The sequence below is a fragment of the Trichoderma ghanense genome (genome assembly GCF_004382785.1).
Source record: "Trichoderma ghanense strain CCMA-1212 chromosome Unknown scaffold_5, whole genome shotgun sequence".
NCBI classification, from domain to species: Eukaryota; Fungi; Ascomycota; class Sordariomycetes; order Hypocreales; family Hypocreaceae; genus Trichoderma; species Trichoderma ghanense.
The window spans coordinates 923,398-950,967 of NW_027395668.1; the positions used below are offsets into that span (position 1 = coordinate 923,398).

Consider the following 27,570-nt stretch of genomic DNA (forward strand, 5'->3'; position numbering starts at 1 on the left):
TTAAGGCGATTAACACGGCTGTATTCCCTTGGTGTTACCCACGGAATTCATGTCGGGTAGTCCCCTTTTATGATGAAGCTCTGCATTCTGCGCTGGAAACTATCTCCTCTCTCAGCCTGGTCTCGTATATCAAGGATATCACTGGCCTAATGCGAAAGATCATTTGTTCAGGCCGTTCTATTTTCGTACAAGTTGTCAAGAAATCCGCATCTTGCTGTCTCGTGGTTTGGTGGGGTTGTTCAGGTTTGCAGTCTGCTAACAATCACAACCCGGGGGCATATCATGGCTTGTTGAGAGTACAGATTACACAGGCTGCGAGTAGGCCAATACAGAGTGGATAACAGCGTTGCCGCCCATCTCATATCGTTTTTGCTCTATGAGTCCGCCGAAATCTGCTGTTGTGATGCTTACTGCCTATTGAATACATCGCTGTGGTTGGCACACAAACCTTCACTCATGGCCTGGTCTGCAATGCCCAAGGTCCGCACCGCCATAAATTTTCCTAGGACTTCAAAAAGGATGTCTAAAGAGTGACTTGTAGAACTCTGTCAATATTCCAATCATTTACACTTATTACGCCTTATTATAAATTATCACCAGCCAATGCTGCTCGTCTGCGATTTCGGCGCCCTAAACCAACAGATTCCCCCTCTTTCAAGCTATCACCGTAAATCCTTCGGAAAGGATTCTGTGCCACAGTCTCGAAAGTAGACAAGCGTTGAGGAGACAGTAAGCTTTGCAGATATCCTGCGCCCGTTGGTCCCGATAGTAGTACAACGTGGACAACCTCATCCACCTTGTTACGTGAAACAAGCACCATTGTTGGTAATACAGCTCGAGCTTCGGCTTTACGATCCTCGACGTCCGTGTAAGTCAAACCCCCCTCCTCTGCATCCCGATGCTTCGAACGCTTGACGTGACACTAGACCATGTGTTGTGGGATACATATACGAAGCTATATCCGGTCCGCAGTAGACCTCCTCTTTTGACGACAAATATCTAAACAGCGAGCCAACTCCAAAACCTACATCTAAGACCAGAAACCCTCCAAGTACTCCAACTCTCATCTATACCATCATTCACCAGCCTCCAACATGTTACCAAACCCCCCCACCAAATACGGCGTCGCCCTCTTCTCAGGCTTCCAAGCCCTCGACGTCTTCGGGCCCCTCGACGCCCTCAACATCCTCTCCGCCTCGACCCCCCTAAACCTCTCCATCCTCTCCACAACGCTCTCCCCCGTATCGACAATCCCCATCAAGGACCCCGTCCCAGGCTTCATCGGCCAGCGCATCGTCCCAACACATACATACCAAGACGCCCCCAAGGACATTGAAGTCCTCCTCGTGCCAGGAGGCGAAGGAACGCGCGATGCGGAACTCACTCAGCCCGTCGTGGACTTTCTCGCGTCGACGTTCCCGAAGCTTCGGTTTCTTCTTACGGTTTGTACGGGGAGTGCGCTTGCGGCGAGAGCGGGCGTTTTGGATGGTAGGAATGCGACGTCGAATAAGCGGTCTTTTGACTGGGTGAGAAAACTTGGCCTTACGAAGTCGTTTTCATGGTGGTAATTGGACTAATCAGATGGTTTTCTTGGTAGGTTATGTCGAATGGTCCGAATGTGAAGTGGGTTCGTCATGCGCGATGGGTGCACGATGGCAATATCTGGACGTCTTCGGGAGTGTCGGCCGGTATCGATATGATATATGCGTTCATTGCTGATCAATATGGACAAGAAGTCGCTGAAAGCGTTGCAACTACATCAGAATATTCTAGGAATCCTGACTCTATGAATGACCCATTCAGCGGGTTGGCATGAAGGGGATCAAAAAGCAGGAGACGTCTGGAAATATCTGTATTCGAAATAACAAACTCCTCACCATTCTTCAGTCTATAATCTTATAAGCAAGCAATATTCACCCTCGTGCTACGTATAAACATACCCCATTACCCTTCGTATCCGTCACAATTCCACCAGAGCACTTCCCAGCCAACGCTTCACATCCCCTTCTACAGCACCAAGCAATTCTACACCTGAGTATACTGACAGCTGACCGGCTTCGCAATCTCCAACGTCCTCGCCGTGAACCCCAAACATCCCGTGTTGCCCCCAGGCTGCTGCAGCCCCAAGTCCAGCCAAATTTTCCACGACCCATCAATGCTGTTCGGACACGCAATCAAGCCGGTGTCCTTGAACCACAGGTTCTGATCCGCATCGACCTTCCAGCCCTTGAGCTCTCCGTAGCGCGGAAGGGAAGCATCTCCCGTGATGTAGCCCACTATCCCTTGTCCTGCATCACACACAAGTCAGCCCATCAAGTCCCAGGAATTGAAGCCCGACACAAACAAGCAAACAGCTCCATAGTATCAAGAAGTGAAAAGGGGCAAAACATACCCATGCCAGATCGATCAACAAAAACCTTCTGCTTCACCCCCTCAGACGAATACAGCACCAGCTCCTCATTCTCAACATAAAACGTCGCGGACCCTTTCGACTCGTCGCCCTTGCACGTCGCGTTCTGCGCCGGCAAGTCGAGGAACAGACCGCTCTTGGCCGCGCTCACTTGCGAGAAGTGGATGGGGCTGGCAGACCGGAGGGCCATGATGTCGAACGTCTTGGGTTCAGGGGGCGATGACGGAGCGGCGGTGGCGGAGGAGAGGAGGAGGGAAAAGAGGGAGACGAGCTGGAACTTCATGATTGCTGTGGTGGTGATTGATGGTGATCCCAATGCCTGAAGCGTTGAATTGGAGGAGGGTTGAACTGTGACTGATGGAGGAGAGGTTTAAGACATGATGAAGACGACGATAGCGAGTCCTCTTATATCCTTTTCCCTTCGCTTCGTACTGCCCCTAATTCACAGCGCCCCATCCAGCCAAGGCATTTCAGCCCCATCATCAATCATCGGTCTGCCATTCATGCAATCAGTCACTGCTTTAGAAAAAGGAGGAAAAGGGAGGAAAAAGGAGGAACACTTGACGATTCAGTTTCGAGAGCCAAAAGTCTTGGCACAACCCAAAATAAACATAAAATTCAAGCATAGCCGACACGTATCACCGCCATTCGAGAAGGCTCTCTTACGATCATAACCTGAGAAACCTCGTGTTGACGGGTCTGCTGGGGTCGATACGAGAAATCGCTTCGATCGGCGTGGAACAGTGGCTGCAGGTGGCTGTACTTTCGAGTCTAGACCTAGAATGTGCTCAGGCTTCCAGCTCATACAAGCGGAAAACGAAGCAAGGGGGATGACTGCTTCTGTTTGTGCAACTTCAAAGCGTTGCTCAGGCCTATGAATCGGGCTAGAGGTTGAACAAGTTTTGAAACTAGAAGGTGGAAAGCAAAGCCATTTGATCTATATTCATTTAAACAAGTATTGCCGTCAATCTATCTCTAAGGTAAAGGCATGGTATCTCCGAATAGCAGTCCGCTCGCTGAACATGTTTTGCAATCATCTCCATCAAACGAAATCAGGGCTTCATAAAAGGTGCGTTCATAAGGTAAATGACCTGCCCCGGTCTCATGCGTCGTGTGCTGTCACATTCTCGGCATCTTCCTGCACTTGTCGATCCGACAGCTTGGGGTTCCTCAGCGCTAATGCAAAACCGATCATGGGCAAACAGATAAACATGCCCGTAATGCAAAGTAACCGCTGGATGCTTTCATAACTGTGAATAATGGCTCCTCGAATCTCGGTGCCCACGGGGTATTGCGAAACAATGTGAAATGGATTCTCGTAAATGGCTCGTGCAAGCGTTGCGTTGGGCTGGAAAGCAAGGCTTGCCTCCAGCGTCGGGTAGAGAGTCTGGGTCCAAATTGCCCCAGATAAGCAGGTGCCGAGTGCGCTGCCAACGTTATAAAAAGAGAGGTAGAGACCGGTCAAGATGGCGACGTGATCTCGAGAGGCCGATGCCTGGATTGAAGCTTGGGTGGGATAAGCAAACAAGCCGCTGGAGAGGCCGAGAAGGATCTGGCCGCCAATGAGCCCGGCCCTGGATGTCGTAGTCGCTCCTCCGGGGAACCTAATGAGGACACCCAGAGCGACCATAAACAAGACGGTGCCAAGGACAATGATGTGCTTGAGCCGTCGGAACTTGTAAATGACGAGGCCGACGGCAACGCCGCTGACAACGCCGAAGAAGGAAAAGAAGGACAGGATCCGGGTCGCGCTCTCAATGGGAAAGTCGAAGGCAACAATGAGGACAGTATACAGATAGTTTCCCTGCACATACCAGGCAAAGTTGAGCAAGCTCCGCACAGCCAGGGCCGCCCAGACGCCACGATCCGTCAGAAGATGGAAGGGGACCAGGGGGTTTCTGGCGCCGCTCTTCTCCCACAGGATAAACACGGGGACGAAAATCAGCCCGATGACCAGCGGGATGACCACCTGGGGGTTCCTCCAATGAGATACCGTTCCGCCCGCAATCGTCAGAGGCGTGAGAACAAGGCTAAACGCCGTGACCAGAGTGAGAAGCCCGATGCCGTCCACCTGATCCAAGAAGCGGATGCTCCAATTCCGGAAGCCTTGATACGTCTGGCCGAGCTCGCTCTTGTTCCCCAGCCGGAGCGCTGTGCGACGGTCGATAGAGTACAGGGTGGTGAGCAGCGGCAGCGAGGCGACCGGGTAGATGAGGCACCACATGCCGATGCCCCAGCGCCACGTGGTGATGCGCAGCACGGCAGACGTGATGTTGCCGCTAATCCAGGTGTTGATGACAAAGGGCAGGGCCGGGATGTAGCTGAAGAAGACGCGGGCGCGCATGGACGAAAAGTCGGCGACGAGGATCTCCAGCAGCAGCACGATGCAGGTGTAGCCGATCTGGTAGAGGATCGTGCCGGCGCAGAAGGAGTAGACGGAGCCCGACGTCGACTCGATGGCCATGCCGACGACGTAGAAGAGCGTGGACGCCGCCACGACCGGGAAGCGCCCCAGGACGTCGGCGACCTTGGCCGCCGTGGGCTGGACCGCAACGGCCACGACGCTCCTCAGCAGGTTGATGGTGGCCAGGTATGAGTGCACCGAGAAGCCGGCGGTGGCGTAGGGCATGTACGTTGACCGGACCTGGCTCTCGAGACCGTATGCATAGCCGATCAAGAAGATGCCCGAGAAGATCCAGAAGCGCTCCATGGACGAGAGGCGGGCAGTGGCGGCCTCCACGCGCACCACGCCCGCAGCCCGAGTGCCGGATCCCGCCGGCGCCGAGTCCGCATCTTGGTCGTCCAGATAGTCACGATGGAGGTTCTGCTTGAGAAGAGTGGTAGCGTTGTGGTGAGACTCGGGAATGGATCGCAGGTCCGAGCCCAGCAGCGGCGCCTGTTCGCCTGAGGCCGCCATCGCCGGAATTATTAAGCCTCGGCCGGCGAGGAATCGGAGGAGAGCGCTGGCCGAGAATGAACAAGAATGTCAGGGCAGCCAGCGATCATTTGGATGCGACCCTTGATCTCATTTCAAGCAAATCAACAAAGGCACTAATTAACAGAATCATGAAAACGAGCGGCGAAACTGCATGGGGGATGAGGCCTTTATGAGGATGCGAGCTTTGTAGGTAATAAGGCAAGGTAGGAGCAGGCTCGGATCTGATAAGATCAGGTCGGGTCAGTCAGGCTGATGACAGGCAGCCACGGCCCACCAGCTCCGCTGTTAAGATGCCGCGCTTCCCAGCAATAATAATGACGGCTGGCTCGCTATTTTGAGTATGGAACCCATATATATTTGGCGGGTACTGGCTGCGGCCCAACAAACTCCCGCCGGCTGGCATGATCATCGTCACATGGCCGGGTTTGGGCGGCTAGGAGGAAGAGTGGGTGGACGCAGGAGGATGAGACGGCAGAGCGCCACGGCTGAGAGACGCAAGGAGTAGCAACAGTCAGGGTCTGTCTGTGCTTGTGCTGTCAGTGACTAACAATGCCTTGGGCTTACATGCGCTTTACGTGAGCTGTGTCTTCCGCCGCGGGTCACTGTCTCAGATGACAACGCCGACAATAAAGGAGAAAGGCAAGAATGAAGAACACCACAGGAGAAAACCTGGCAAATGTGCGCTGTCTGATGGACTATTCGGGCAAACTCGGCCCACGGGTGCCTTGAGGGGATGGTGGCACATGAAGATGCCTAGAAATGCACAGGCAGGGATCAAATCTCTGCATCGTCACGGCTGCTGCATTTGCCCTTGCTTCGTACACTTCAGCATGCGTTTCTTCAGGTTGAATCGGGTGCCCCGTCTGCCTGCATCTCCCGCGGAGATTTCAGCCCGACTCGCCAGGGGACATTGTGCGTCATTTTGGATACAGCGTCTGCATCTGTTTAGATTTGCACCCGCGACTCTCTTTGCCTTGGCGTAGCACTTACTCACGTCGCCAGCATTTATTCAAGCTCCGAGACATGGCGTGTCAACTTCCTGGTAAGCGTCAACGTTGCCTCTTGCAGGACATGCTACAGGGATGCAAACACCCACTCGATATGAGTTTGTCGCCTATTGTCCGATGGTTCTTCTTTGACAGTTTCACGTTAAATGGCTGCCGTTGGACCCGGCCTTTCTTCAACAGCCAGTGGATATACAGGCGGCGGTCATGATACTCTAACAGGACGAGCTCCGAAGGATGCAGCTCCGCCCATATATGTCACTCAGAGGATAACATCAAGGCTACCTGGTATTAGTCCGCAGAATCCCAAAGTCTTAGGGCGGGCAGCAACCCTCATGATTTAAGACACAACCCACGCTGTGCGCCTTTCCTACGCCAGAACGGCCGTATGCGATGCTCTGGTGTGTATATGATGCGCATGCTTGACAAGGCTTCTTTCGAGCTGTGAGTGAGATATCCGATTCTTTTGACTGAGGCAATGAGAGATCCATGGTCTTTGGATTTAGTCAAAATGCCCAAGGAAGCTCAACTACAATGGAGGAAATTAAGACGGAAAAGAATAATTCAAGCGTCACGTCCAGCTTTCCTCACACCAGAATTACCATCCATAGCCTCCCGCTCGTCCCCAGTTTTACCCGCGCATCAACCATCGCCCGAATGAAACCAATGACGATCTGCCCTGACTGAAGAAAGTGCAAGAGAATCGAGAACACATTCCGAAGCGTGTGGTACAACAGCCCCAATTGCGAAGAGGCTGGCTAGCTGAGTGTCCCTCTGATCGGATTACAATGCAGGTCTGCATCACCAAGGCATGAAATGTTCTAGCTTGATAACCGGCCGTGGACATGTCGCATAGTCTTCCGCCGCCAGTGTGGGAAGAGAGACATCTCCGTCCCAGAATCGACGATGGAAGGTTAGAAGTCTGTTCATGTCCTAGAATCCTACAATAGCCAAGTTCAAGCCTGAATATACGTTGAGACCTTTTACCTCGTGTGGCTACATGTGCCCCATATGAACCAGGCTGCCAGAATAAGTTGAGAAGACACGATCCGGCCGTCATCATGAAATCCCTGTGTTTCTGACAAGTAGGGAGAAGTTGTATATTCCCATCCCCCCTAACTTACCTACTACACTTGAATAACCATCAAGTCGTCGGCTCGAAGGTCAAAGATGGACTGCATGCGAGATGTCACTGCTTGCAGGACATGGTCTATCGTCCAACTTCATGTTCCATTAATTAAACCACATGCAGCGTATGGACTAATTATCATCGCTCCCGGAAAAGACAATCGGACCACCTCTGAAACATGTCGCCATTGTGTTGACAATTCTCCCCTCATATCTTGACGGTTGTCTCCGACTTTAGGGTACGGAGTCGCCCGCAAATGTGTGCAACGTGATGCAATCGAACTCAATCTGGCAGCCATCTACCCACCTGGCCGAGACATTTCCACTCCAGAGGAGGTACCTGCGCCCTGCAGAAGAAGTGCATCGTTGAAGACGTGGAATATACGGAGAGTCTCATGCCGTCATCTTCAGCTGCAACCCACTCCAGCAATGCCAGACGCAAGGGAGACGCAGCGTAACACAATGCACGTCATTTGGTCATTTAGCCAACGATTTGTCCAACCGCAAGCATACACTGGAAAAATGTCCTTGAAGATGAAGTTCGCATCAGGATGATCCATACATGTAGGTAGAGGTAATTAATAGGATAAACGGAGCAAAACTGAAGGAAAGCTGCCCGTGCCTTCCCCAGATTCCGCCTCGATACTCCAGAGCTGCTAACGTCCAAACGAGTAATTTTGCCGACCAGCTCCGGGAGCGGCCCCGTCATTTTGGAGGGCAGCAAATCGGCGACATCGGAACTCCATCTTCCGGCCGCAGACATTCAAAATCGACTAAATCGCAGACCAAATGAATTGCAACCAATAGACAGATAGATATTGAGTGCATTCTCAAACAAACCAATCTCCCGCCCGAACTGCTGCCATTTTCTGCTGCCGCTCGTTTGGTAAAAGAACGAGCGCAATGGCGACGGTCACCAAGGAGCCGGCGGCTGCTGACAAGAAGCAGCGCCCCAATGCTCTGCGATCCATCATTGCTGGCTCAACCGCCGGTGCGATTGAAATTGGTACGTCGTGATGCGCCTTGTCATGAGATGCAAGAGAAATGGAGATACTGACTGCTTCTCGCACGATAGCCATTACCTATCCCGCCGAATGTGTGTCCGCGCCGCTACCGCCCTGAAAACTGAGGAACAATAGTCACTCGACTCAGCGACAGAACACTGACGAGATACATGCAGTCGCAAAGACGAGATCGCAGCTCAACAGACGGCTAGCAGAGGGACAGAAGCTGCCGTGGCCTCCGTTCGGAAGGCAGTGGTACGCGGGATGCACCACGCTCATCATTGGCAACGCCGCCAAGGCGGGAATCCGTATGCAAACGATGCAATCGATGGTTGGCCGTATGGACATGGGTCCTGACACGAGTGCTAGGGTTCGTTGCTTTTGACCAATTCAAGAGCCTTCTTGCCGACGAGAACGGGAAGCTGTCCGGGCCGCGAACCGTCCTGGCTGGCTTCGGCGCCGGTGTCACGGAATCGCTGCTTGCCGTCACTCCCACAGAGAGCATCAAGACGACTCTGTATGCCCTCCCCGCAATACTGTGATGCATTTTAAATCTCCTAGCGTTTCTATACTAATATCGTGTCACTCCAGCATCGACGATCGCAAGTCCCCCAAGCCTCGCATGCGCGGCTTCCTTCACGCCGTCCCCATCATCGCCCGCGAGCGCGGCATCCGCGGCTTCTTCCAGGGCTTCGTCCCGACGACGGCCCGCCAGGCCGCCAACAGCGCCACCCGCTTCGGCGCCTACAACTTCTTCAAGCAGATCGCCGAGTCGTACACGGCGCCCGGCGAGAAGCTCGGCGCCGTGGGCACCTTTGCCATGGGCGGCCTTGCCGGCCTGGTTACGGTGTACGTGACGCAGCCGCTCGACACGGTCAAGACGCGCATGCAGAGCATCGAGGCCAAGTCCATGTACGGCAACACATTCCGGTGCGCGGCCATGATCTTCAAGCAGGAGGGCATTCTCACGTTTTGGAGCGGCGCGCTGCCCCGGCTGGCGAGGCTGGTGCTGAGTGGAGGAATCGTGTTTACCATGTATGAGAAGAGCATGGATCTGATGAACAAGCTGGACCCGGAGATGAAGTACATCTGAGGGAGAGATGAAGGCATTAGAGAAGCCAGGAGACGGGGAGAGGGAAAAAAAGACCGGTCTGGCGTTAAGGATTTAGATGGGCATATGCAGCCTGGTTTTCGTACAGCCACGGGTCGTAAGCGTGTATATATTCGTTATGTACAGTGATGATTGCAAAAATATTGTCTTTGTGGTATCTTCCTTCCTTGTCATGTCCACCCCCGTCGTGAAATAGCCTTTTGCCTCCCTTTCCTTGTGTTGGTATGCCTATTCGTCCTATGCCAATGCTCCGTCGTTCTTGACCGGATGTCCGTTTTTAGATGTCGATAATCCATCGTTGGCTGCCTTACTGCAGCCTGATCATGCCGGATAACCTCTTGCCCAACCTCTCCAGCCAAGTCCTCTTCGGCGCCTCCTCAATCTCCCTGACCAAGTCCTCGAAATACGTCGGCTGGCTCTTGGGCTGCAGCATGGGGCCCTTGAGCTTATACTACACAGTTCACACCCCTCCAAGTTAGCAACTTGTATCATCAAATAAAGCAAACACATATAGAGGTAAAGAGGGGGGAAGAAAAAGAGGTTGTGTTGCTCACCCTGTCTCTAAATTTATTCTGCACCAAAAACTGCAGCGCCCTCGCCTTGAGCAGCTCCTCCGTCTCCATGGCAGGCTTGTACGCGCTGAACCGCTCGTCGACGACCTTGCCCAGGACGTCCTGGAACTGGTAGTCCGGCCGGAGGTCCTGCTTGGGCCATTTGGCGAAGACGTCGGAGTAGATGCGGCGCTGTTGGCAAGCAAGTGTCAGTCCATGTCAAACAACTGTAGCATGTCCGGAACGCGTAGAAACAATTGAATAACATACTGCTAATGATCGCGACATTGTGAAAAATATGCGCGTCTTCTGCGCAAATAGCAACGTTTGTCGTCACGGTTTCGCAGCACCCTGGATGGAACTTCTTTGGGCTTATCTAAATATCAGCCGAGCAAATATCGAATTTCTGAGCTTGAAGCAAACTTTCCGCCGGTACAGTGCCGGCTCTACAGTGTGGCGGTTGATGGCATGCCGGATTCGTCAAGTATTGGGATACCTCCGAAAAGCGCGCTAGAGCGTGCATATTGTGCGACATCAGACGTTCCGGTTACTTCTGCAGCCTCGGAGGCGCGCACGGTCCCGGAGCTCAAAGGCGATGCAAAACAACATCCAGACATCATCGACAGCGCCTCGTCTGATTCCTCGGAGTACAAACTCGCGGGTACCGGTACGAGCCTCGAATTCTCGTCCATACTTGCAGTGCACAAGCAGCTGCCTTGAGAATATCGAATCTGCTTGCCTGGGAGAGCATACTGCTGCAGGTAATCAACAGCCCAGACAGCGCCGAAAGCGCCAAACAGTGGTCTCGAACCCCCGCAAAAGCGCCCTCCCAAGAGACCCCCAAAAGTCCCTGGATCATTCCAGAGCGCTCCTGCAGAGAAAACAGTACCGGTACGCGCGTCACTACCGGCTAGTACCCAAGGCGCAGCTGTCTTCCGGCCGGCCCCGCAGGTACCTCGCAGTGCACCGGCAGGTTCAGGTTGCCTCCCTGCCTTGGCGCTGGACATTGGTCATCAGCCATCAGTGGCCGCATAATCCCCCAACTGGAAGTGCAGGGCCTTTCTGCTCCCCAATTCATTCCCTCGCCCAAAGTCCGCTTCTTCTCTCAATCTCAATCTTCAAGACTCGCTCCTCGACAAACGACTCGACTTTCTGTTCATTCTTTGATTTTCGTTTCCTTCTCTTTTCCTCTTCGCGCCTGATACCCTCGTCGCCTTCGCCCCCTTGTCTCGACTTTCGTCTTCTTTCTCCTTTGTTCATTTCCTTGCCCCTTTGCGTCGCCTTTTCCCGATCTGCGCTCCTTTTCTCAACAGCGCTCGTGACCGATTACGACATCACCAACTCTCCTCGACCACCGCCGAATCCGCCGAGCTGCGTGAATTTCTACGAAAACAACCATCGCCATCATGTCTGGGCGTTACGAGAGGGTATGTGGCCGCTCATCGATGTTTTCTCCGTCGGGTTGCCTGAGCTTGGATCAACTGTGGGCGCAAGACTGACGTTTGATTCGTGCAGGTAAATGCCCACGATGAAGACGAGGAACACGACGTTCCACAGCGCCGAGCCCAGATTCCCAACTCGCCACCTCCGTCGTTCCACTCCCGCGCCTCCTCGCCGACACGAAATGGCCGGGTCAACAACGATCTCGCCGATGCGTTTGATGACGACGACGCCAGCGACGATGAAGCCGACGACAGACAGCGACTCGTCCGGCAGAACTCGACGCCGACCATCCGATCCGCCGACTCTGCACGACCCTCTGCCCCGACGGCGCCTGCACCCGCGCCGGCGACACCGGACAACGCTTCGTCTGGTTCGCGACCCCGAGTGATGGGAGGCGGATTTGGGTCCGACGGAGTGTTTGCCAACATGTCCGCCCGCCCCGAGCGGACGGATGCCAATGCTGAAAAGGAGGAACAGCCACCGGTATGTCGCATCCTCGCGACCCCTTTTCCCTCTCAAGATTTTGAAGCAACTATGGACAGACCGAATACTAATGATGCTCGCAGACATACGAACAAGCCGCTGCAGATGCCGCCCCGCCGTACTGGGAGACGACGATTCTTGCGCCCGGCTACGGGGGTGCCGACGAGGTCTATGTCGACGGCATGCCCGTCGGCTCGGTGTTTTCATTCATCTGGAACGGCATGATCTCGACTTCATTCCAGCTCGTCGGATTTCTGCTCACCTACCTCCTTCACTCGACTCACGCTGCCAAGAACGGATCGCGAGCTGGCCTCGGCATTACCCTTATCCAGTACGGCTTCTACATGAGAGAAACACCGGACGAGGCGCCAACGATGACGGGCCCCGACGGATATGCCGCGCCGCCCGATCCAAACTCGCACAACTTTGATCCCGACGACGTTCGTGATGACGGCTCTGGCATCTCTGGTAACGACTGGATGGCGTACATCTTGATGGTTGTCGGCTGGTTCCTCCTCATCCGGAGCGTAGCCGAATATATGCGAGCCCGACGGCACGAGCAACTGGTGCTGCAAAGCCCTGACCGAGGGCTCGGCGTCCCAGTCATTGCCGAGGGCGAGAGCTCAGAGCACGTGGTATAGACTGGATGATCCCTATCTTTGTAGACCTACATCGTTTCTCTTTTGCCCATCGTTTGTTGTTGCTTTTTCCATCGAGTGGCTTTTGTCCGTTAGAGTTGTGGAAGGAAGAGCGGAGGGTATGTGGTGGTCTTCTAGCAGGCAAGGCCATCGTCGTTTTGCCTCGTTTCCTTGTTTCGTTGCGTTTGTGGCATGAGTTTTGGCGTTGGGGACACCCGCATTCCTAGTTCTGAGGCATAACACGCAGCACGCTTCTCTTATGTAGAACGTATCAAATACCACAATGGGCCATATATCTGCTCAACCGTGTCTGCTCTGCTCCAAATAAGAACGAGCTGAATCATCCATCATTGGGATTTCTTGAAGGTGGCCGACGACATTAAATCTGGGGGATGGATCCCATCATCAGTTGTCGCGGGCATCTAATTTAATCTTACAGGCCCCCTCCGCTAATTTACAGGCCTGGAGCGGCCACTAACGCCCGCTAGCCGCTGCCCCGCGTTCTGCGGGGCCTGCAGATGGCCCGCTGATGGGTAGGTGGCCTTGAGCGCTATCGGGACCCCGTTCCCAGGGCACATGCAGTACATGTACTTGGACAGCTCGAGCAGCTGGTGATATACAAACTCTGTCAGCACGGAGCTCAGCTCATAAGAAAGCGGGAGCCTTTGACGTCTTTCCTACATCACATCATGCCGCGCTGATACTTCTCGATACCCTCAAGATATTCATCAACTCTTTGTCTTCCTACCAATAACAGAGCTGTAGTCTGAATTATTTGCTTACCGAGTATCATCGTGATCCCATCTTGACCATTCACAGCACAATACTTACCTACAAGATCTCTGACTGATAACGAAACCTGGCTCCTCCACTTCGTCCTCTCTCTAGAACCAGACTTCTCAGTCCCAACTCGTTGCTCAAATCTGCCGGCATCTGCGCCCTCATTGCCGCCGGACTCCAGACTCGACGAGGCATCAGCATGGCGTGGCGGTGCTCGGGAAGCTCCAACGCAGGGCTCGTGGCCAACCTGTGGACTCACGGCCTCATCACCGAGCCTCTGGTCAAGGAGGCCTTTCTCAAGGCAAGCCTCCATCATCTTCATCATCTTCCTCTCTTCACCCGCCACAGGAAGACAAGAAAAAAAAGACTGATGCTTGGAACAGGTCGATCGAAGGCATTACGCCCCAGCCATGCCCTACCAAGACTCCCCCCAGTCCATCGGCTACGACGCCACCATCTCCGCCCCCCACATGCACGCCTCCGCCATCGAAAACGTCCTGTCGCGGCTGCTCCCCTCCGAGTCCTCCCCGGCGCCGCGCGTCCTCGACATCGGCTCGGGCTCGGGCTACCTGACGCACATCTTCGCCGAGCTGGTGGGCGACCGGGGGCTCGTCGTCGGGCTGGAGCACATCAAGGAGCTGCGCGACCTCGGCGAGGCCAACATGCGCAAGAGCGCTGAGGGGAGGCAGCTGCTCGACGCGGGCAAGGCCAAGTTCGTGGTCGGAGATGGGCGGCTCGGGTGGCGGGAGCCGGCGAGGCCGGGCGAGGAGGAGCACGGGACGGCGTGGGATGTGATTCATGTTGGTGCTGCGGCCAAGGAGGTGCATGCTCCGCTGCTGGAGCAGCTCAAGGCGCCGGGATGGTGAGTTTGCTTTCTCTCCTTCTCTGTTCTTATCTGAGTGCTGGTGCTGACGAGACGTTAAAAGTATGTTTATTCCGGTGGATGATGACGCCTCTGGGTGGGATCAGAGCGTGTGGCGCATCGAAAAGGACGAGGACGGGAACGTGACGAAGAAGAAGCTGTTTGGGGTGCGCTACGTGCCTTTGACGGACCCTCCCAAGAGGTGGGCTTGATTTTCTTTGTTTGCGTTGAAATTTGGCATTATCGGATTCTTTTTGTAAGTCAGTATGGATATTCCCCCTAAGTAATCGGTCACTTGGATCTCATCCGCTGGAAAGACTGGGATTGAACACTCAATGTATTTTCTTCCATAATCCATCAAAAAATGCAAAACATCTAGCCTTTTGCAAATGTTGAGTGAGCGTATATAGTGTCGTAAAAGTCGCAATCCAATACAGCCCCCCTTTTCAACGCCTCGAACCTTTCGTATATCAAACCATTCGTTAACTTCCTCCTCTTTCCAATGACCACGTTCAGTGAAATAGCTCGCCTCACAACAAGCACACAGCCATAACCAAGGCCGCCAAGGCCATCACCGCGCCAGCCTCATATCTCACCCCCCCGCTAATCGTCTCCGGCACCTTGGTAGGAACCACCCCCTGCGTAGGCCGCGCATGCGAAGCCACAGTGTCCGTCACAAGCTTGACGCATCCTCCAGGCGGACAAGCCGAAGAAGTGGTCGTCGGCGCCGCACCCGTCTTGCAGTGCTCACCATCGCACTCCAGCTTCGTGTGCTCATGAGGAGGAGGCGCAAATGGACATCCCGGCGGACACGGAGGGGGACAGTTCCCATGAGGACAAGGGGGGCATCCTTCGAACGGACAAGGAGGACCGCACTTCTCGGGACATCGGGGCAGAGCTGCCTCTTCCGACGTAGCGTGGTGCTTGGGGATGGGCGACGGCGGCGGCGGCTCGATGGCCTTGGTGTGAGCTGTAAGGGGGCAGTCTGTGACTTCAGGGGGACAGGACGTAATCGTCTTGATTTCCGTCGTCGTCTTTACGGGGACGTCCTTGTTCAAAACGCTGCTGCCGATATCCTTCTTCTTGTCTCCGTGCTCCTTTTCGCAGTCATCGTCGTCGTATTCCTTCTTGTAAAGACTGTATCGCTTCTTCCCCGAAACAGGACACTCTGGCCCTCCGCAGAAGCCAGCCGCTTTGTCACCACCCTCACAAGGGATTGCGCAAACAGACCCGTCAAGGACCTTGTACTTTGGTTCTTCAGACTCGTCGCAGTGGCAGTCTTCCCCGCTGAGGGCAGCGTATTTCCCCTTGTCGTGGCACGCGTGCTGGCATTGCTCGGCGGACAGGGGGCCGGAGAGGGCGGCCTTGTAGGAGAAGGCGGGGGCGTCTGCTTCGACGCAGCCGATGTATTTGAAGCCGGGGGCTGCGTGGTCGGCTTGGGCGGCGACGGTGGCGGCGAGGAGGCCTGTGAGGAGGAGGAGGCGGGACATTTTTTTTTTTTGTGTTGGTGAGGATGGGGAGGGGGAGGGGGGTTTGAGTGAGTGTGTGTGTGTGTGTGTGATGCTTATGTGCTCTGCTTGAGCGATGGGGTGATGAGGTCTTGGGATTTGATTTGATGGGATGCATAGCTGTCATGTTATATATACATTTCGCACCTTTCCAACCTCCCAATGGGATGCATCGCCAGATCTGAGCGCGGGACACAACGACGTGGGCTGGTCCGCGACATGATGGGAATGTACGCCTCACATGAGCTATGAGACGCATCACACAAATACCACTCGACAAGGCTTCTACTCGAAACTAGAGCAAGAATTCCACGCTTTGTATTGAGTAAACGTGGAGAAAAAGAAGACATCTTTGCAGAAATGGCATGCCATATCCACATGCCACTCCCACGGCACGAACACTTAAACATATCGAAACTAAATCCGCGAGGTTGGCCTCACGTATTTGAAAGTCGGATAGCACGGCCTTTCAGCTGTCTTTCATCGAGGTTGGGAGGTGAAAGTGAGACATGTGTAGTCATTGTGTGGGAAAAAAAAGGGGGGAGTCGGTGCCGGTGCTTTATGGGCCCAGCCCATGCGATAGTCCGAAGGGATAGGAATGCGTGTCGAGCAGGAACTCGCCAGCCGCGACTTTTTCGTGTTTGAATGGCGATGGGTAGCATTCCGCGGATGGAGATATGCGGTTGCTCTTCGCATCAATGTGGACGTATGTGCAGCCAGTACAAGGTGGATGATGGATTGTGCTTGGTCTCGCACCTTACATGTAACTAAGGAGGGACGTGTATCTTGTGCTAAATTTAGCATTATGCCGTGCAAAGATCAACTCGAGTTCTCTTCCCTGTTCTGGATAAACCTTTGTAAGCAGAGTGACGAAGTGGGAGTTGACGAGACTGTAGCATCGATAGGAGGGCCGATACACCTGTGATTGAGTCCGAGATGAGGCTTGACTTTACAGCTTCGACACTCGCTTGTTGCCACCACATTACCTGTACTAATACCGTACAGGTTATCGTAATTCTGATCAAGGACCTTCGTACTGTATCTGGCTACCTGTGCCCGTGCTAAAGACTTGCTGTAGAGTACCGCTCTCCGCCGATCGCTAAGAGGAATGGCTGTCAGAACGCCGCTGATATCGACGCCAAACCCAGTTCTCAAGGGTATTGTGAGAATTCAACAATGGTCCGATTTGTGTTGCCCCGAGATGAAAACTCAAAGAGGTTACTCGTCCCATCAATTCAACGCTCTGCCTCAATGACATCCGGCACCTCAGCAGTTTGTTGACCTCGCCATTCACTCCATGTTCCCAGCCGGACACTTTAAGCAGTTCTCATGTCCTCAACCGCAAACAGATTGGAGTACTTTTCGTGAACTCTTGGTGTAATTGTCCGCTGGGAAGTGCTCAAGCCACTCAACAATCCATGGTAGCCAAAGGAGACATCGCTTCCTTCGCCCGAACCTGCTACACTCCTTCAGGACAAGTACCCTACCCAAAATATCTAGACTGCAGCGTTTTGCTTGGAGTGTCTGTTATCAAGATCTCGCCGAAAGATCCAGCCGAGATCCAATCTCGTCTAGATAGCTTCGTCTAACCGAAGTGCCGCTAGGAGCTTTAAGCTTAAGCATATGAATAAGCTCAACCTCTACAACTGCGGCGTCCCTGAATTGTCCCCGTACAGTCTAGTCAGATGCTCTCATCTCCCCAACAATACAAACACTCGAAAGAGATTGGAGTGAAGCCGAGAGCATCTTAACAACTATATAATGAAGCTCATATCCCCAAGTTCAGCTCTTGATCACCTACCAACTTACACATACTTACACTCACACACACGCGCTCACACACAACCACTTCTCTTTTCCTTTCCTTCTTTTCTTTTAAATTTAAATTTAAATATAAAAAAAATCAAAAATGTCCACCCCCAGGACTCCCCCAGCCATCATCTGGCTCAAAGTCTTCCTCCGGTCCAACCTCCACCGGGTCGCCAAAAAGCTCCGCGGCGACAAGACCGAGGTCCTCTGCGTCGAGGACGACGCGGCGCCCCCTCCCACCTACGAGCGGAAGGAAAAGACCCTCCCTGCCGAGGGCGAGGTGTTGCGGCTCCGGCAGGAGCTGTCCGCCTGCAAGGACCGGCTCGAGGCCATGCAGGAGGACAGCCCGGAGAGGAGGATGCTCCTCAGGGACGCCGAGATGCTGGACCGGTGGATTGATCACCTGGAGCATCTCCACACGGAGCAGTGGGGCAGGACGGTGCCTGCGAGGATGCGGCGGGAGCCGTACAGGGACCGGATCAGGAGGCGGATCAAGAACCTCGGGAGGGCGGCGGAGCCGGAGCCTGAGCCTCGGGTGGTTGTTGGGGTTATGTGGTGAACGAATGCTACATGAAGAGGTAAAGTAGAGTGTTCACATATGGGCAACGTTGGTTGAAAAACCGTCACTGACTGTTCGAATAGCCTCCGTGTATGCAAACCATTTGCCGCGGCTGTCCCCCCAGGGAGTTCGAGGGATATATTGTGGAGAATGAATGCCAGATGAAAAGGTAAAGTAGAGGGTTCATATACCAAACGCAATTGTCTATTCAACAGTCACTGATAGTTTCCATCAGCCTCCAGTATGCAACCCATCTACCACGGCTGCGTGCCCTGGCGAGTCACAACCTTGCCCGCATCGCCATCCCTTTCCCCCTCAACGACCCCCCTAATAAACTCGCCCCCAAGCGCCGGATCTCCCGCCCCCATGGCCTTGAGCATCTCCGGAACGCCCCCCAAATTCGTCGCCAAGAACCCGGGACTGATGGCAAACGCCTTGACGCCATCCTCCTTGAGCAGCCAGTGCCAGTTGAGCATCACCATGTTGAGCGCCGTCTTGCTGCTCTTGTACCCCATGTTGGCAATGACTCCCTTCTTGGGCCAGCCGGCCGACGGCTTGGGCGCCCAGGGAGGGTAGAAGTCGCGCGAGTGCGCCTCCAGGGTCGACAGCCCCGAGGTGAGGAAGAGGAGGCGCGGGGAGCCGGACTTGATGAGCAGGGGGGCGAAGGTGGCGGTTACGATGTGGGTGCCTGTGACGTTGACGTCGAAGGCCTTGTTGAAGATTGTGCGGGCGTTGGAGATGTCGTTTGCGAAGTCGGGAGTGTCGAATGCTGCGCCTGTGGTTGTTGTTACAAGTTACTCTTGTGTTAGCTATGTAGAATCATATCTAATGGCATGTGTTTGAAGAACAAGTTAAAACGAACCAGCGTTGTTGACAAGAGTGTCGATGCGGTCGACCTTTGCGCTGACGGCCTCGAACGCCCGAGCAATGGACTCGTCGCTCTCGAGCTCAATGGCCACGGGCTCGAGGGTGCTCTGTGACGAGGCAAACTCCTTGGTGAGGGCGTCGATCGTGGTCTGGCTCTTTTCGAGGGTGCGGCTGCCGAGGAAGATGCGGTAGGGCTTGGGAGAGCGCAGGAGGGCCTTGACGGCCTCGTAGCCGATGCCCGTGTTGGCGCCGGTGATGAGGAGGATGTGCTTGTCTGCCATTGTGGTGTTTCGAAGAGATGAGGTTGATAATGGTTGGTTGCTATTGGGTTAGTTGTGAGTTGGTGTAAGTGAGTTTTGAGTCTTGCTGTGAGGGATGAAATGTATGAAGGTGTAGATTCTGGTAGACTCACATGCTCCTCAACCTCTATATATACCCCTCCACGCATTAACTTGACCCAGGCACACTGACGATATGCCTGTCTCATTCTCCCAAAGCCGCCATCGTCAACCCATATTCTGCCTACGTATGCAGCGGACCGCCGAGAGTCTCTTGTCGACCCGACTCCGGATCTCAGCTCAGGAACAATCGGGGTTAAGTCAGCAACACCATGCCATCGCTATCGCGCTATTTCCATCTCGGACAGCCGAGAAAGTCCGTACCTCGCGCTCGCTCTCATGTGGGGGAAAATCGCGGCGGAGGAAACCGGCGTTTGTGGAGTTTTCGGGGGGGTTTGTTTGAAGCCATTCGGAGCCGAAGCTTGCCTAAAGTCCAGGCTTGTGGTGAAGCTTGCGTAAACCTGGCTCTATGTTAAGACTTTGGTGCAGGCAGTGTCTTTGAGTTGAGATTGATTGCAGCTGTCTGCTTGATCAGATCATCTACATCTCAATCATCATCTCTGTTTCTTATCCTGTGTTTTCTTTCTTCATCTCATCAACCATGTCCGGATATAGCCCTCGTCCTCGTAACCCTGGACCCCACCCCCGCGATCCCAATGCAGGCCTCTTTTCGAGCTTCATGCTCCCCCTGTCCTCATGCAACACACGTGAACGGCACTCACTGAGATAGACTTACAAGACAAGCCACACACAACACCATCATGGCATCCCCCATCAAAAAGGTCTGCCTGGTGGGCGCCAACGGCACCCTGGGCTCCGTCCTGCTCGCCGCCCTCCTCCAGGCAAACTGCTTCGACGTGTCCATCCTCCAGCGCTCAACCTCCTCCTCTTCTCCCTCGGCCTCGCCCTCCGTCCCCCGCATCATCGTCAGCCCCGACCTCGCCGTCGACGAGCTCACATCAGCCCTCGCCGGCCAGGACGCCGTCATCGCCGCGTTCCCCCTCGGCCAAGGCGACCAGCACCTCCGCCTCGTCGAAGCCTGCTTCCGCGCCGGCGTCAAGCGCTTCATCCCCGCCGACTTTGGCAGCTGCGACGCCGCCGACGCCCTCCCGCAGGAGTATCTGCCGCTGTACCGCCGCAAGACGCTGGTGCGCGAGCGGTGCGAGGCCCTTGCCGCGCGGCCGGGCTCGGCGTTTACCTGGACGGCGCTCGTGTGCGGGCACTTTTTCGACCACGGGCTGCGGCACGGGCTGCTGCACTTTGACTTTGCGACGAGGACGGCGCAGGTCCTGGACGGCGGGGAGATTCGGGCGTCCGCGTCGACGCTGAGGCGCATCGCGGAGGCGACGGTCAGGGTGCTGCAGAGGGCAGAGCAGACGCGCAACCGGCGGATCTACGTCCAGAGCTTCAACCCGACGCAGCTGGAGGTGCTGGCCGCGCTGGAGAAGGCCGTGGGGGAGAGATGGACTGCTCGGCATGTTGGTTCGAAGGCGTACCTGGAGGATGCGCGGAAGAGGCTGGAGAGCGATGACGAGGAGGCTGTTTTGGTGGCGGTGGAGGATGTTGTGTTTGTGCTGGGGGCGCTGGATGCGGATTGGACGAGGAGGGATGGGTTTGCGATGGAGGAGTTGGGGTTGGAGGATGAGAGGCTGGAGGATGTGGTTGGGGAGGTTGTTGCTGCGTATAGGGCTGAGAATTCTTAATGGATGACCATGAGTCCATGCGGTACGGGAAGTAGACATTCAACCATTTCAAAAGACATATCATAAAGCGTGAATTGGGGCAAAGAGTTGTCATAATGCATTATCGGACCGTGATGACATCGGATATTATAGATCATACAGCTCTCGCAATGCTGTCTTCTTTCGACTCGCTAACATAGAAGACGACTCTCTCTGCGGGTTGTCATGCAGAGATCAAAGGAGTGTTCGTATTCTGTAGCCTCAGCCTCAGCCGCAATCTACACCTGGATGCCATATTCGGCTAATAGCCTCTGATCTGGGGCGATCGTTCTGGGCTCAACTGCTCATGAAATAACGATGCAGATGCTTGGTTTACCTGGGAGAGTTATACCTCGATGAGTGGCACTTTGTCAGATGAATGTTTCCAGACGATCATCATCATCCGGCAGACCATCACCTCAAGAAGCTCTTCCCGAAGACGCAGATGAACATCTCACCACTACTCCGCACCACTCACGCCCTGGATCGCCAAGCAATTCAGCCCTCGATCAATGCCTTCACCCAGCCTATCAGCGTGGTTCGCATCACCACACAGACTGCAGCTAAATCGTGACGGGACACTGTCACGCCACCAGAATATTGATGGGTTTTGGCGACAGCAAGGAGTATTTAGAGAGCCAAGTTCTCTTAAAGAGGAGCGTCCCTCGGGCATGTAAAGTGCTGCTGGAAGTAAAAGTCGACTCAGTCAGTCACCCAACTTTGCACTCGTCAAAATGCAACTCGCTTCCAGCATCGGCCTCACCCTCGCAGCGTATGCCATCTGCAGTGATACCTGATAGGCCAGCACCAATGCTAACCCAGCAATCCGACAGATGTTTCCCATCAAGAGTCCATGCCCAGGCATCGCCCATCAGCTGCGTCCCTACCGTCACGATAACGACTCGCCCGGGCACCGGCGAAGGCTGCAAGTTCAACTGCTCCAGCGATTTCTGCATCATCGATAGTCAGTCGACTCTCTCGCTCTCCCACAGTCGCGCTCCAGATCACTTCTAACACTCCAGCCCCAGACGTCGTCACTCTTCCCTGCGGCTGCTCACAGGTCGCCGGCGTCGTCACGCACACCAGCACCGCCTGTGCAACGTCGACCCCGTGCTGGAACTGCCACACCGGCTTCCCATTCACCACCACGGCCACAGACTGTTCCATAAGGTAGTCGACGAGTACAAAAGCGAGCTTCAGGTCCGATATCGTATCAGCATAGGGGGCTGTGCAGCCAATCGAGCTGGATGCGTGCATGCTGTATCATGCTCTGTCGTGTTGCGGAGGAGAGGGAAAGGCTCGGTAGTTGAGATCAGGCTCTGGTGTAGTCCAAGCCAGAATCGAAAAGAAGGCCTCAATGTAACGCGCGGTTATTTTTGTAAGCTGCAGAGCCCAATGCTGCACACCTGCAGCAACGGCAGCAGATGAAATGCCAACTACATACGGTATTTATTGCATTACATCAAATGGTGATGATTGGCACGGCTCTGCTGATGACATGCTTGGTATGGGCATCAGAGGAGGAAAGGCGGGGGAGAAGAAACCGGGGCCGAACTTGAGGATATTTTGGGAACGGCAATGTGCGTGTATTGGCGATTCATGTGCAAATTGATGAGAGTTGAGAATGATGAAGCATCGAGGAGGTTGGAAGTTATATTTGGAAGCTGAAGTGAGGTACCTAGATCAACAAATCTCCAGGTCAGGCATCGATCGACGCGGTCCGCCAACAGCAGGCCGTAAATACAGTCAACATATACTACATTTACTGTATTATGCTCTGTCAAGTCCGGCATATGCACAGTGTCGTTAACACTGTACTGCATCACCCCCCAACACGCGACCACAGCTCGCCCACTAAACAATCGCCACAAGCAACTGGACTACTGTTGACGCAAATACATGTCACCTCCATGACTCGACAACGCAACAACAACAACGACAACAACAAACTCCCAATATCAACACCAAGCACACTCCGCCAGAACCAGCATACGTGTTCCCATCTATAATGTACCTTACTTGACTGCAACTTCGCCCCCGTGCAAGTCACAGCTGACGCCTCACCACCAAATACCGCTGAGAAAGGGCTCGCAGGTCGAAACTCGCCTCACCCTATCGGCTCGCTCACCGGCACTTCCCTCCCAGCATTTCCCCCCCTAAAATTTAAAAAAAGGAAAAACCGGGCTGGGCCAAGTTCAACACAGCCCCGGTGCGGTGACGTTGTCATTTTTCTCTCACGCAAGCTGCTTTCTCTCTCCTGGAGGCTCAAGTCAGGCAACTTCATTTCAGCCTTCATTTATTAACAAAGGGCCGAGAGAAAGGACACATCTGATGGACAAAGGACTCTGAGAGCAAACACCCTCATCTTTCGTCTCGTCTTTCGTTTTGATCACAAGACAAATCGCCGTGCTGGTTTGAGAGCCTCTCGCTGGCTGCACATGCGAAGCATTTGAAATATCAAGTTCCCCCTGTCTTTTTCTCTTCGCCCAGATCTGCGTCTGCATGCAACGTCCTCTTTTTGCGGCCGGCAATTGACAGTCATCAATCTCTTCGGCTTACGTCTAGTCGCCCTTTTTTTTTTTTTCCTCTCTCTCCGGCACTTGATATCCGCATCGGATCCTTTTGCACCTGCAGCACAATCCTTGCATGCGACCCTCGGACTTCTTTTCATAGGCAAAGGAAAAAAGAGATCAGAAACAAGCATCATGGTCATGCTCGTCTTGGCTGGAACCACATGATTGATAGCGCAAACAAAGCATAGCGAACATTGAGCGAGCAGATAGAAATACCTTTTTTTTTCCGGTCCGGTTCCTGCATCACGGCATTTCCCAATCAGAGGCATATTACGCAACGTCACTCTTCTCACTCATCATGGAGGCCAATTCACTCGCCAATATAAACCTGCTGGCCGCGAATCCGCCTCAATATCCCGAAAATCCATCAGAGGAGATACAGAAACCCCTGACTCTCTACATATCCAGAGTTCCGGGCGTCAGAGGTATGTTCGGTCAGCATGCATTCATTGACGGATGGAGTCAGCCTGACAAGTTGAGATTACAGATGTAATTCTGTCAACCTTCAAACCTCGGCTGAAAAATGTTACATTTGAAGACGTCAGCGGTAGCCTCTACTATGTCCACCTCGAGCTCCCGATGCTGGGCATGAACGCACCTCAGCCACTAAGAGATGAGTCTCAAGGCAGATCCAGTGAGGAGAGCTATACGACAAGAACCATTGCCCGGAAGCCGGTGCCTGGCGTCTCATCTCAGGCCCCTGAGATTTCGATTCAAGGCGATCCGCTACAGTTTCCCCCAAGAATTGGCGACCCGTCACCTGCGCCTCCGAATGATCGCAATGTGCCTTTTAACTCGCAGGACCCCAACTATGCGCCTCCTCTGCCTCCCAGACGCCTCGAAGATTCAGGGCTGGGACTCTCAGACAGCTCCTCCGAGCTGAACCCCCAAATGGCGCCACAGCAACCACGCGCATCTGCTCCTAGACGCAAGCCCGTCGGGCCCAGACAGCAGAGTGACGTATCTCAACCCCGGCTCTCCATGGACGAAACAGCGCGATCCAGGGATCCCACCAGAGACGGAGCTTATACCGCCGGCCATACAAGGCAAAGCCGCTCCCTGTCTCCGTTGAAGAGCAGCGATTCCTCTACGCCACCGTTTACCTTGAACCTCATAAGAAGGGATCCAGGGACGGGTGATCAGTGGAACGTGGGCAAGATTTCATCATACGAGGTTGTTCCCTTGGCCGGGGAGTCTGGCGCACATCTATCTGCCTCTCCAGAACGACGCGCTTCGCAGCACCCATCCATCGACATCCATATTCAGAACGCAGGATACGCCAGGTTCCGCACGAGGCCGTCGAGCGCTATGCGTCCTAGGAGGAGCATGGATGCTGATCGATCTTTGGCGGACATGGCAGCCTCCCAAGACGGCCACAGTTTCTACCGACAGGTCTCCATGGCGTACTCGCGGAGCTTTGGCTCCGCCATGCGGTCCAAGTTTCACCAGGTTGGGCAGGCAGTGCGGAAGAAGGCGCACAATCGAGAGGGAAGCGAGGCATCGGTCAACTCGTTCAGCTCGGGAGAGAACAAGAGCGGGTCGCCGACGTCTTCGCGACCAGACAAGATGAGACCGCGAGGGTACACCTTTACAAGCCCCTGGGGCGGCAGATGCGAGTTTCGCACGGGCAATGGCGGCCGAAGCCTGTTGTGCTACCATATCCTCCACGAAGGCGAAGTCGGAGCCTTTAACCCGCTGGTCCCCGATTCCAACCCGTCCAAGTCCACGTCGGCCGTCGTCAGCGAGCTGCGCTTCAACTTGCCGGGCTCCGACCTGTTTCCCACCGGCGATGTGCCCAAGGGCGACGGAGAGAACCGCCTGGGCCACTTTGGCAAGTTCATCAAGTCGGCCATGGACCGCTCTGAGTACAGAGACGATGACGATGTCATGTCACCGTTTGACTTGAACATTGGCGGTGAGAAAGCGGGAGGAGGCAACCGCGGCACGCGGGCCAAGCTGGGGAAACTCATCATCTACCATGAAGGGCTGAAGATGCTAGACTTGCTGGTGGCGGCCAACATGGGCGTGTGGTGGGGGTCCTGGGAGAAGAGTTTCTGAGAGGGATCGACGATGCGCATGTTGATTTATCCAGGTGGTTTTGCCATGATTTAACGCGTAATGAGCTCTGCATGTATTTTCTTTGTCTTTGGTCTTTTTTTCTTTTTTCTGTTGTCGATGTCGAGATGGCGAGGATAATGTTGGTAGGAGATGAGCATAGAAGATGAGCGCATAGCTGGCGTCATTGAAATTGAAGATCACGTGCCAAGTCACGAGCAGCCGTCGCCCAATCACTGGCCTAGCAATGTAATCCCGCAGTAAAGCACTAAGGCATTCCGCTCCGGCAGAGGCAAATGTCCAGCGTCGCCAAAACGTCTCTCGCCTCCCACCTCCGAATCGACAGACAACACAGCCGTTGCCTCGGGCCAACCTTGTCAATCGTCTCGCCAGCGAAGCACCCGACGACAACACAATGGCGCCGACTCTCGCCGTCTCGATGCTGGCCAAGCGCCAGCTGGCTCGAGCTCCGGCCTCGTCTGCCTCGCTCATGATGGCCACGAGGATGCTCGCCTCTCCCACAGTCTACCAGCAGCAGCGAGGCTACGCGACGCCCAAGGGAGCCCCGCCGGAGAACTTCCGGATGAGCAAGAAGACGGAGTGGGTGTGGGAAAAGGACAGCCTGCTGGACCGGCTGGGCAAGTACTTCCTCATGACCGAGATGGCCAGGGGCATGTATGTCCTGCTGGAGCAGTTCTTCCGACCTCCGTATGTATACCGGCTCTGTTGAGGATGGACGATTGGGTGTTTTTTTTTTTTTTTTTCGCAGGCGCGGAATTGCTGATGTGGAACGCAGTTACACCATCTACTACCCCTTCGAAAAGGTACGCAGCTTGCGCTAGGATGGGCCCCGATATCCCATCCACGGCTACTCTGTGCCATTGGGCCCCCATTAACAGCCGTCTTAGGGTCCCATATCCCCCCGATTCCGTGGCGAGCACGCGCTGAGACGATACCCCTCTGGTGAAGAGCGATGCATCGCCTGCAAGCTCTGCGAAGCCGTAAGCTTAATCCCCGCCAGCTTGGAAGCCCATGCGCAAGGGCCAAGCGTACTGACAACAGTTTGCAAACGACAGATCTGCCCCGCCCAAGCCATTACCATCGAAGCCGAAGAGCGTGCCGACGGATCTCGTCGCACCACCCGCTACGACATTGACATGACCAAGTGCATCTACTGCGGCTTCTGCCAGGAATCGTGCCCCGTCGACGCCATCGTGGAGTCTCCCAACGCAGAGTACGCCACCGAGACCAGAGAAGAGCTGCTGTACAACAAGGGTGAGTTGTGGTGTGATGCCCCGAAATTGTGGATAGCATGCTGATACAGTTGTACAGAGAAGCTGTTGTCCAACGGAGACAAGTGGGAGCCTGAACTTGCTGCCGCCATTCGCGCTGATTCACCTTACCGATAAAGACTATGCACAAAGAAAAAAAAACTAATTCTCTTGTATGATGGGTGGAGAGGCAATCAAAAGAGGCGTGATACGAGGATTGTACATAACTAGGCGCTACAACCAAAGGCCGTTGATTCAAGTTTCAGACTCGGTGAAATCTCATCAAAGTTTATTCTGAGTATCTAGAGGGCATGCTGACAATGAAAGGCGGAAAGGAAGGGATGAATACTGCTTTGAAGCCGCGCAGCGGCGAAAGGGTCAGCACATCGTGAAGGTTCCAGACATCCAGCCCGGCAGCGTGTTTCAACCATGTTCATACTGCATACCGGAGGCTATTTCGTTGAAATACGATGCTGTGGTGGGCATGCTTTCTCCTCGCTCTTATGGTATAACAGAG

The 27,570-nt window shown here is 54.4% G+C and overlaps 15 protein-coding genes across 15 annotated transcripts; 8 read left to right on the top strand and 7 right to left on the bottom strand.

Annotated features, from left to right (window-relative positions):
* Positions 1-1,086: 1,086 nt before the first annotated feature.
* On the top strand, positions 1,087-1,816 carry CCMA1212_005269 (uncharacterized protein; the record flags this gene model as incomplete). Its single annotated transcript, XM_073702535.1, has 2 exons — positions 1,087-1,394; positions 1,625-1,816. The coding sequence occupies exons 1-2, from the start codon at positions 1,095-1,097 to the stop codon at positions 1,814-1,816; spliced, it is 492 nt and encodes a 163-aa protein (XP_073558731.1). The 5' UTR covers positions 1,087-1,094.
* A 209-nt stretch (positions 1,817-2,025) lies between these two features.
* Positions 2,026-2,693, bottom strand: CCMA1212_005270 (Cell wall protein phiA; the record flags this gene model as incomplete). The annotated part of the gene is made up of 2 exons (XM_073702536.1): positions 2,026-2,288; positions 2,393-2,693. The coding sequence occupies 2 exons, from the start codon at positions 2,691-2,693 to the stop codon at positions 2,026-2,028; spliced, it is 564 nt and encodes a 187-aa protein (XP_073559056.1).
* An 819-nt stretch (positions 2,694-3,512) lies between these two features.
* On the bottom strand, positions 3,513-5,327 carry CCMA1212_005271 (Siderophore iron transporter 1; the record flags this gene model as incomplete). The annotated part of the gene is made up of 1 exon (XM_073702537.1): positions 3,513-5,327. One exon carries the CDS (start codon positions 5,325-5,327, stop codon positions 3,513-3,515), a length of 1,815 nt encoding a protein of 604 aa, XP_073559057.1.
* A 3,056-nt stretch (positions 5,328-8,383) lies between these two features.
* On the top strand, positions 8,384-9,577 carry CCMA1212_005272 (uncharacterized protein; the record flags this gene model as incomplete). The annotated part of the gene is made up of 5 exons (XM_073702538.1): positions 8,384-8,486; positions 8,556-8,576; positions 8,661-8,792; positions 8,854-9,001; positions 9,076-9,577. The coding sequence occupies 5 exons, from the start codon at positions 8,384-8,386 to the stop codon at positions 9,575-9,577; spliced, it is 906 nt and encodes a 301-aa protein (XP_073559058.1).
* A 325-nt stretch (positions 9,578-9,902) lies between these two features.
* Positions 9,903-10,434, bottom strand: CCMA1212_005273 (uncharacterized protein; the record flags this gene model as incomplete). The annotated part of the gene is made up of 3 exons (XM_073702539.1): positions 9,903-10,046; positions 10,150-10,338; positions 10,417-10,434. 3 exons carry the CDS (start codon positions 10,432-10,434, stop codon positions 9,903-9,905), a joined length of 351 nt encoding a protein of 116 aa, XP_073559059.1.
* Positions 10,435-11,552: 1,118 nt separating this feature from the next.
* Positions 11,553-12,713, top strand: CCMA1212_005274 (Metal homeostatis protein BSD2; the record flags this gene model as incomplete). Its single annotated transcript, XM_073702540.1, has 3 exons — positions 11,553-11,573; positions 11,662-12,072; positions 12,156-12,713. The coding sequence occupies 3 exons, from the start codon at positions 11,553-11,555 to the stop codon at positions 12,711-12,713; spliced, it is 990 nt and encodes a 329-aa protein (XP_073559060.1).
* A 679-nt stretch (positions 12,714-13,392) lies between these two features.
* On the bottom strand, positions 13,393-13,815 carry CCMA1212_005275 (uncharacterized protein; the record flags this gene model as incomplete). The annotated part of the gene is made up of 2 exons (XM_073702541.1): positions 13,393-13,454; positions 13,542-13,815. 2 exons carry the CDS (start codon positions 13,813-13,815, stop codon positions 13,393-13,395), a joined length of 336 nt encoding a protein of 111 aa, XP_073559061.1.
* CCMA1212_005276 (Protein-L-isoaspartate) lies at positions 13,690-14,564 on the top strand (the record flags this gene model as incomplete). The annotated part of the gene is made up of 3 exons (XM_073702542.1): positions 13,690-13,770; positions 13,874-14,352; positions 14,417-14,564. The coding sequence occupies 3 exons, from the start codon at positions 13,690-13,692 to the stop codon at positions 14,562-14,564; spliced, it is 708 nt and encodes a 235-aa protein (XP_073559062.1).
* Positions 14,565-14,882: 318 nt separating this feature from the next.
* CCMA1212_005277 (uncharacterized protein) lies at positions 14,883-15,842 on the bottom strand (the record flags this gene model as incomplete). The annotated part of the gene is made up of 1 exon (XM_073702543.1): positions 14,883-15,842. One exon carries the CDS (start codon positions 15,840-15,842, stop codon positions 14,883-14,885), a length of 960 nt encoding a protein of 319 aa, XP_073559063.1.
* A 1,927-nt stretch (positions 15,843-17,769) lies between these two features.
* CCMA1212_005278 (uncharacterized protein) lies at positions 17,770-18,228 on the top strand (the record flags this gene model as incomplete). Its single annotated transcript, XM_073702544.1, has 1 exon — positions 17,770-18,228. The coding sequence occupies one exon, from the start codon at positions 17,770-17,772 to the stop codon at positions 18,226-18,228; it is 459 nt and encodes a 152-aa protein (XP_073559064.1).
* A 254-nt stretch (positions 18,229-18,482) lies between these two features.
* CCMA1212_005279 (uncharacterized protein) lies at positions 18,483-19,376 on the bottom strand (the record flags this gene model as incomplete). The annotated part of the gene is made up of 2 exons (XM_073702545.1): positions 18,483-19,003; positions 19,091-19,376. The coding sequence occupies 2 exons, from the start codon at positions 19,374-19,376 to the stop codon at positions 18,483-18,485; spliced, it is 807 nt and encodes a 268-aa protein (XP_073559065.1).
* An 818-nt stretch (positions 19,377-20,194) lies between these two features.
* Positions 20,195-21,136, top strand: CCMA1212_005280 (uncharacterized protein; the record flags this gene model as incomplete). Its single annotated transcript, XM_073702546.1, has 1 exon — positions 20,195-21,136. One exon carries the CDS (start codon positions 20,195-20,197, stop codon positions 21,134-21,136), a length of 942 nt encoding a protein of 313 aa, XP_073558931.1.
* A 752-nt stretch (positions 21,137-21,888) lies between these two features.
* Positions 21,889-22,328, top strand: CCMA1212_005281 (uncharacterized protein; the record flags this gene model as incomplete). Its single annotated transcript, XM_073702547.1, has 3 exons — positions 21,889-21,926; positions 21,988-22,118; positions 22,183-22,328. 3 exons carry the CDS (start codon positions 21,889-21,891, stop codon positions 22,326-22,328), a joined length of 315 nt encoding a protein of 104 aa, XP_073558777.1.
* Positions 21,998-22,411, bottom strand: CCMA1212_005282 (uncharacterized protein; the record flags this gene model as incomplete). Its single annotated transcript, XM_073702548.1, has 1 exon — positions 21,998-22,411. One exon carries the CDS (start codon positions 22,409-22,411, stop codon positions 21,998-22,000), a length of 414 nt encoding a protein of 137 aa, XP_073558779.1.
* Positions 22,412-24,025: 1,614 nt separating this feature from the next.
* Positions 24,026-27,191, top strand: CCMA1212_005283 (uncharacterized protein; the record flags this gene model as incomplete). Its single annotated transcript, XM_073702549.1, has 6 exons — positions 24,026-24,152; positions 24,215-25,757; positions 26,044-26,490; positions 26,552-26,606; positions 26,691-27,057; positions 27,115-27,191. The coding sequence occupies 6 exons, from the start codon at positions 24,026-24,028 to the stop codon at positions 27,189-27,191; spliced, it is 2,616 nt and encodes an 871-aa protein (XP_073558778.1).
* Positions 27,192-27,570: the final 379 nt, after the last annotated feature.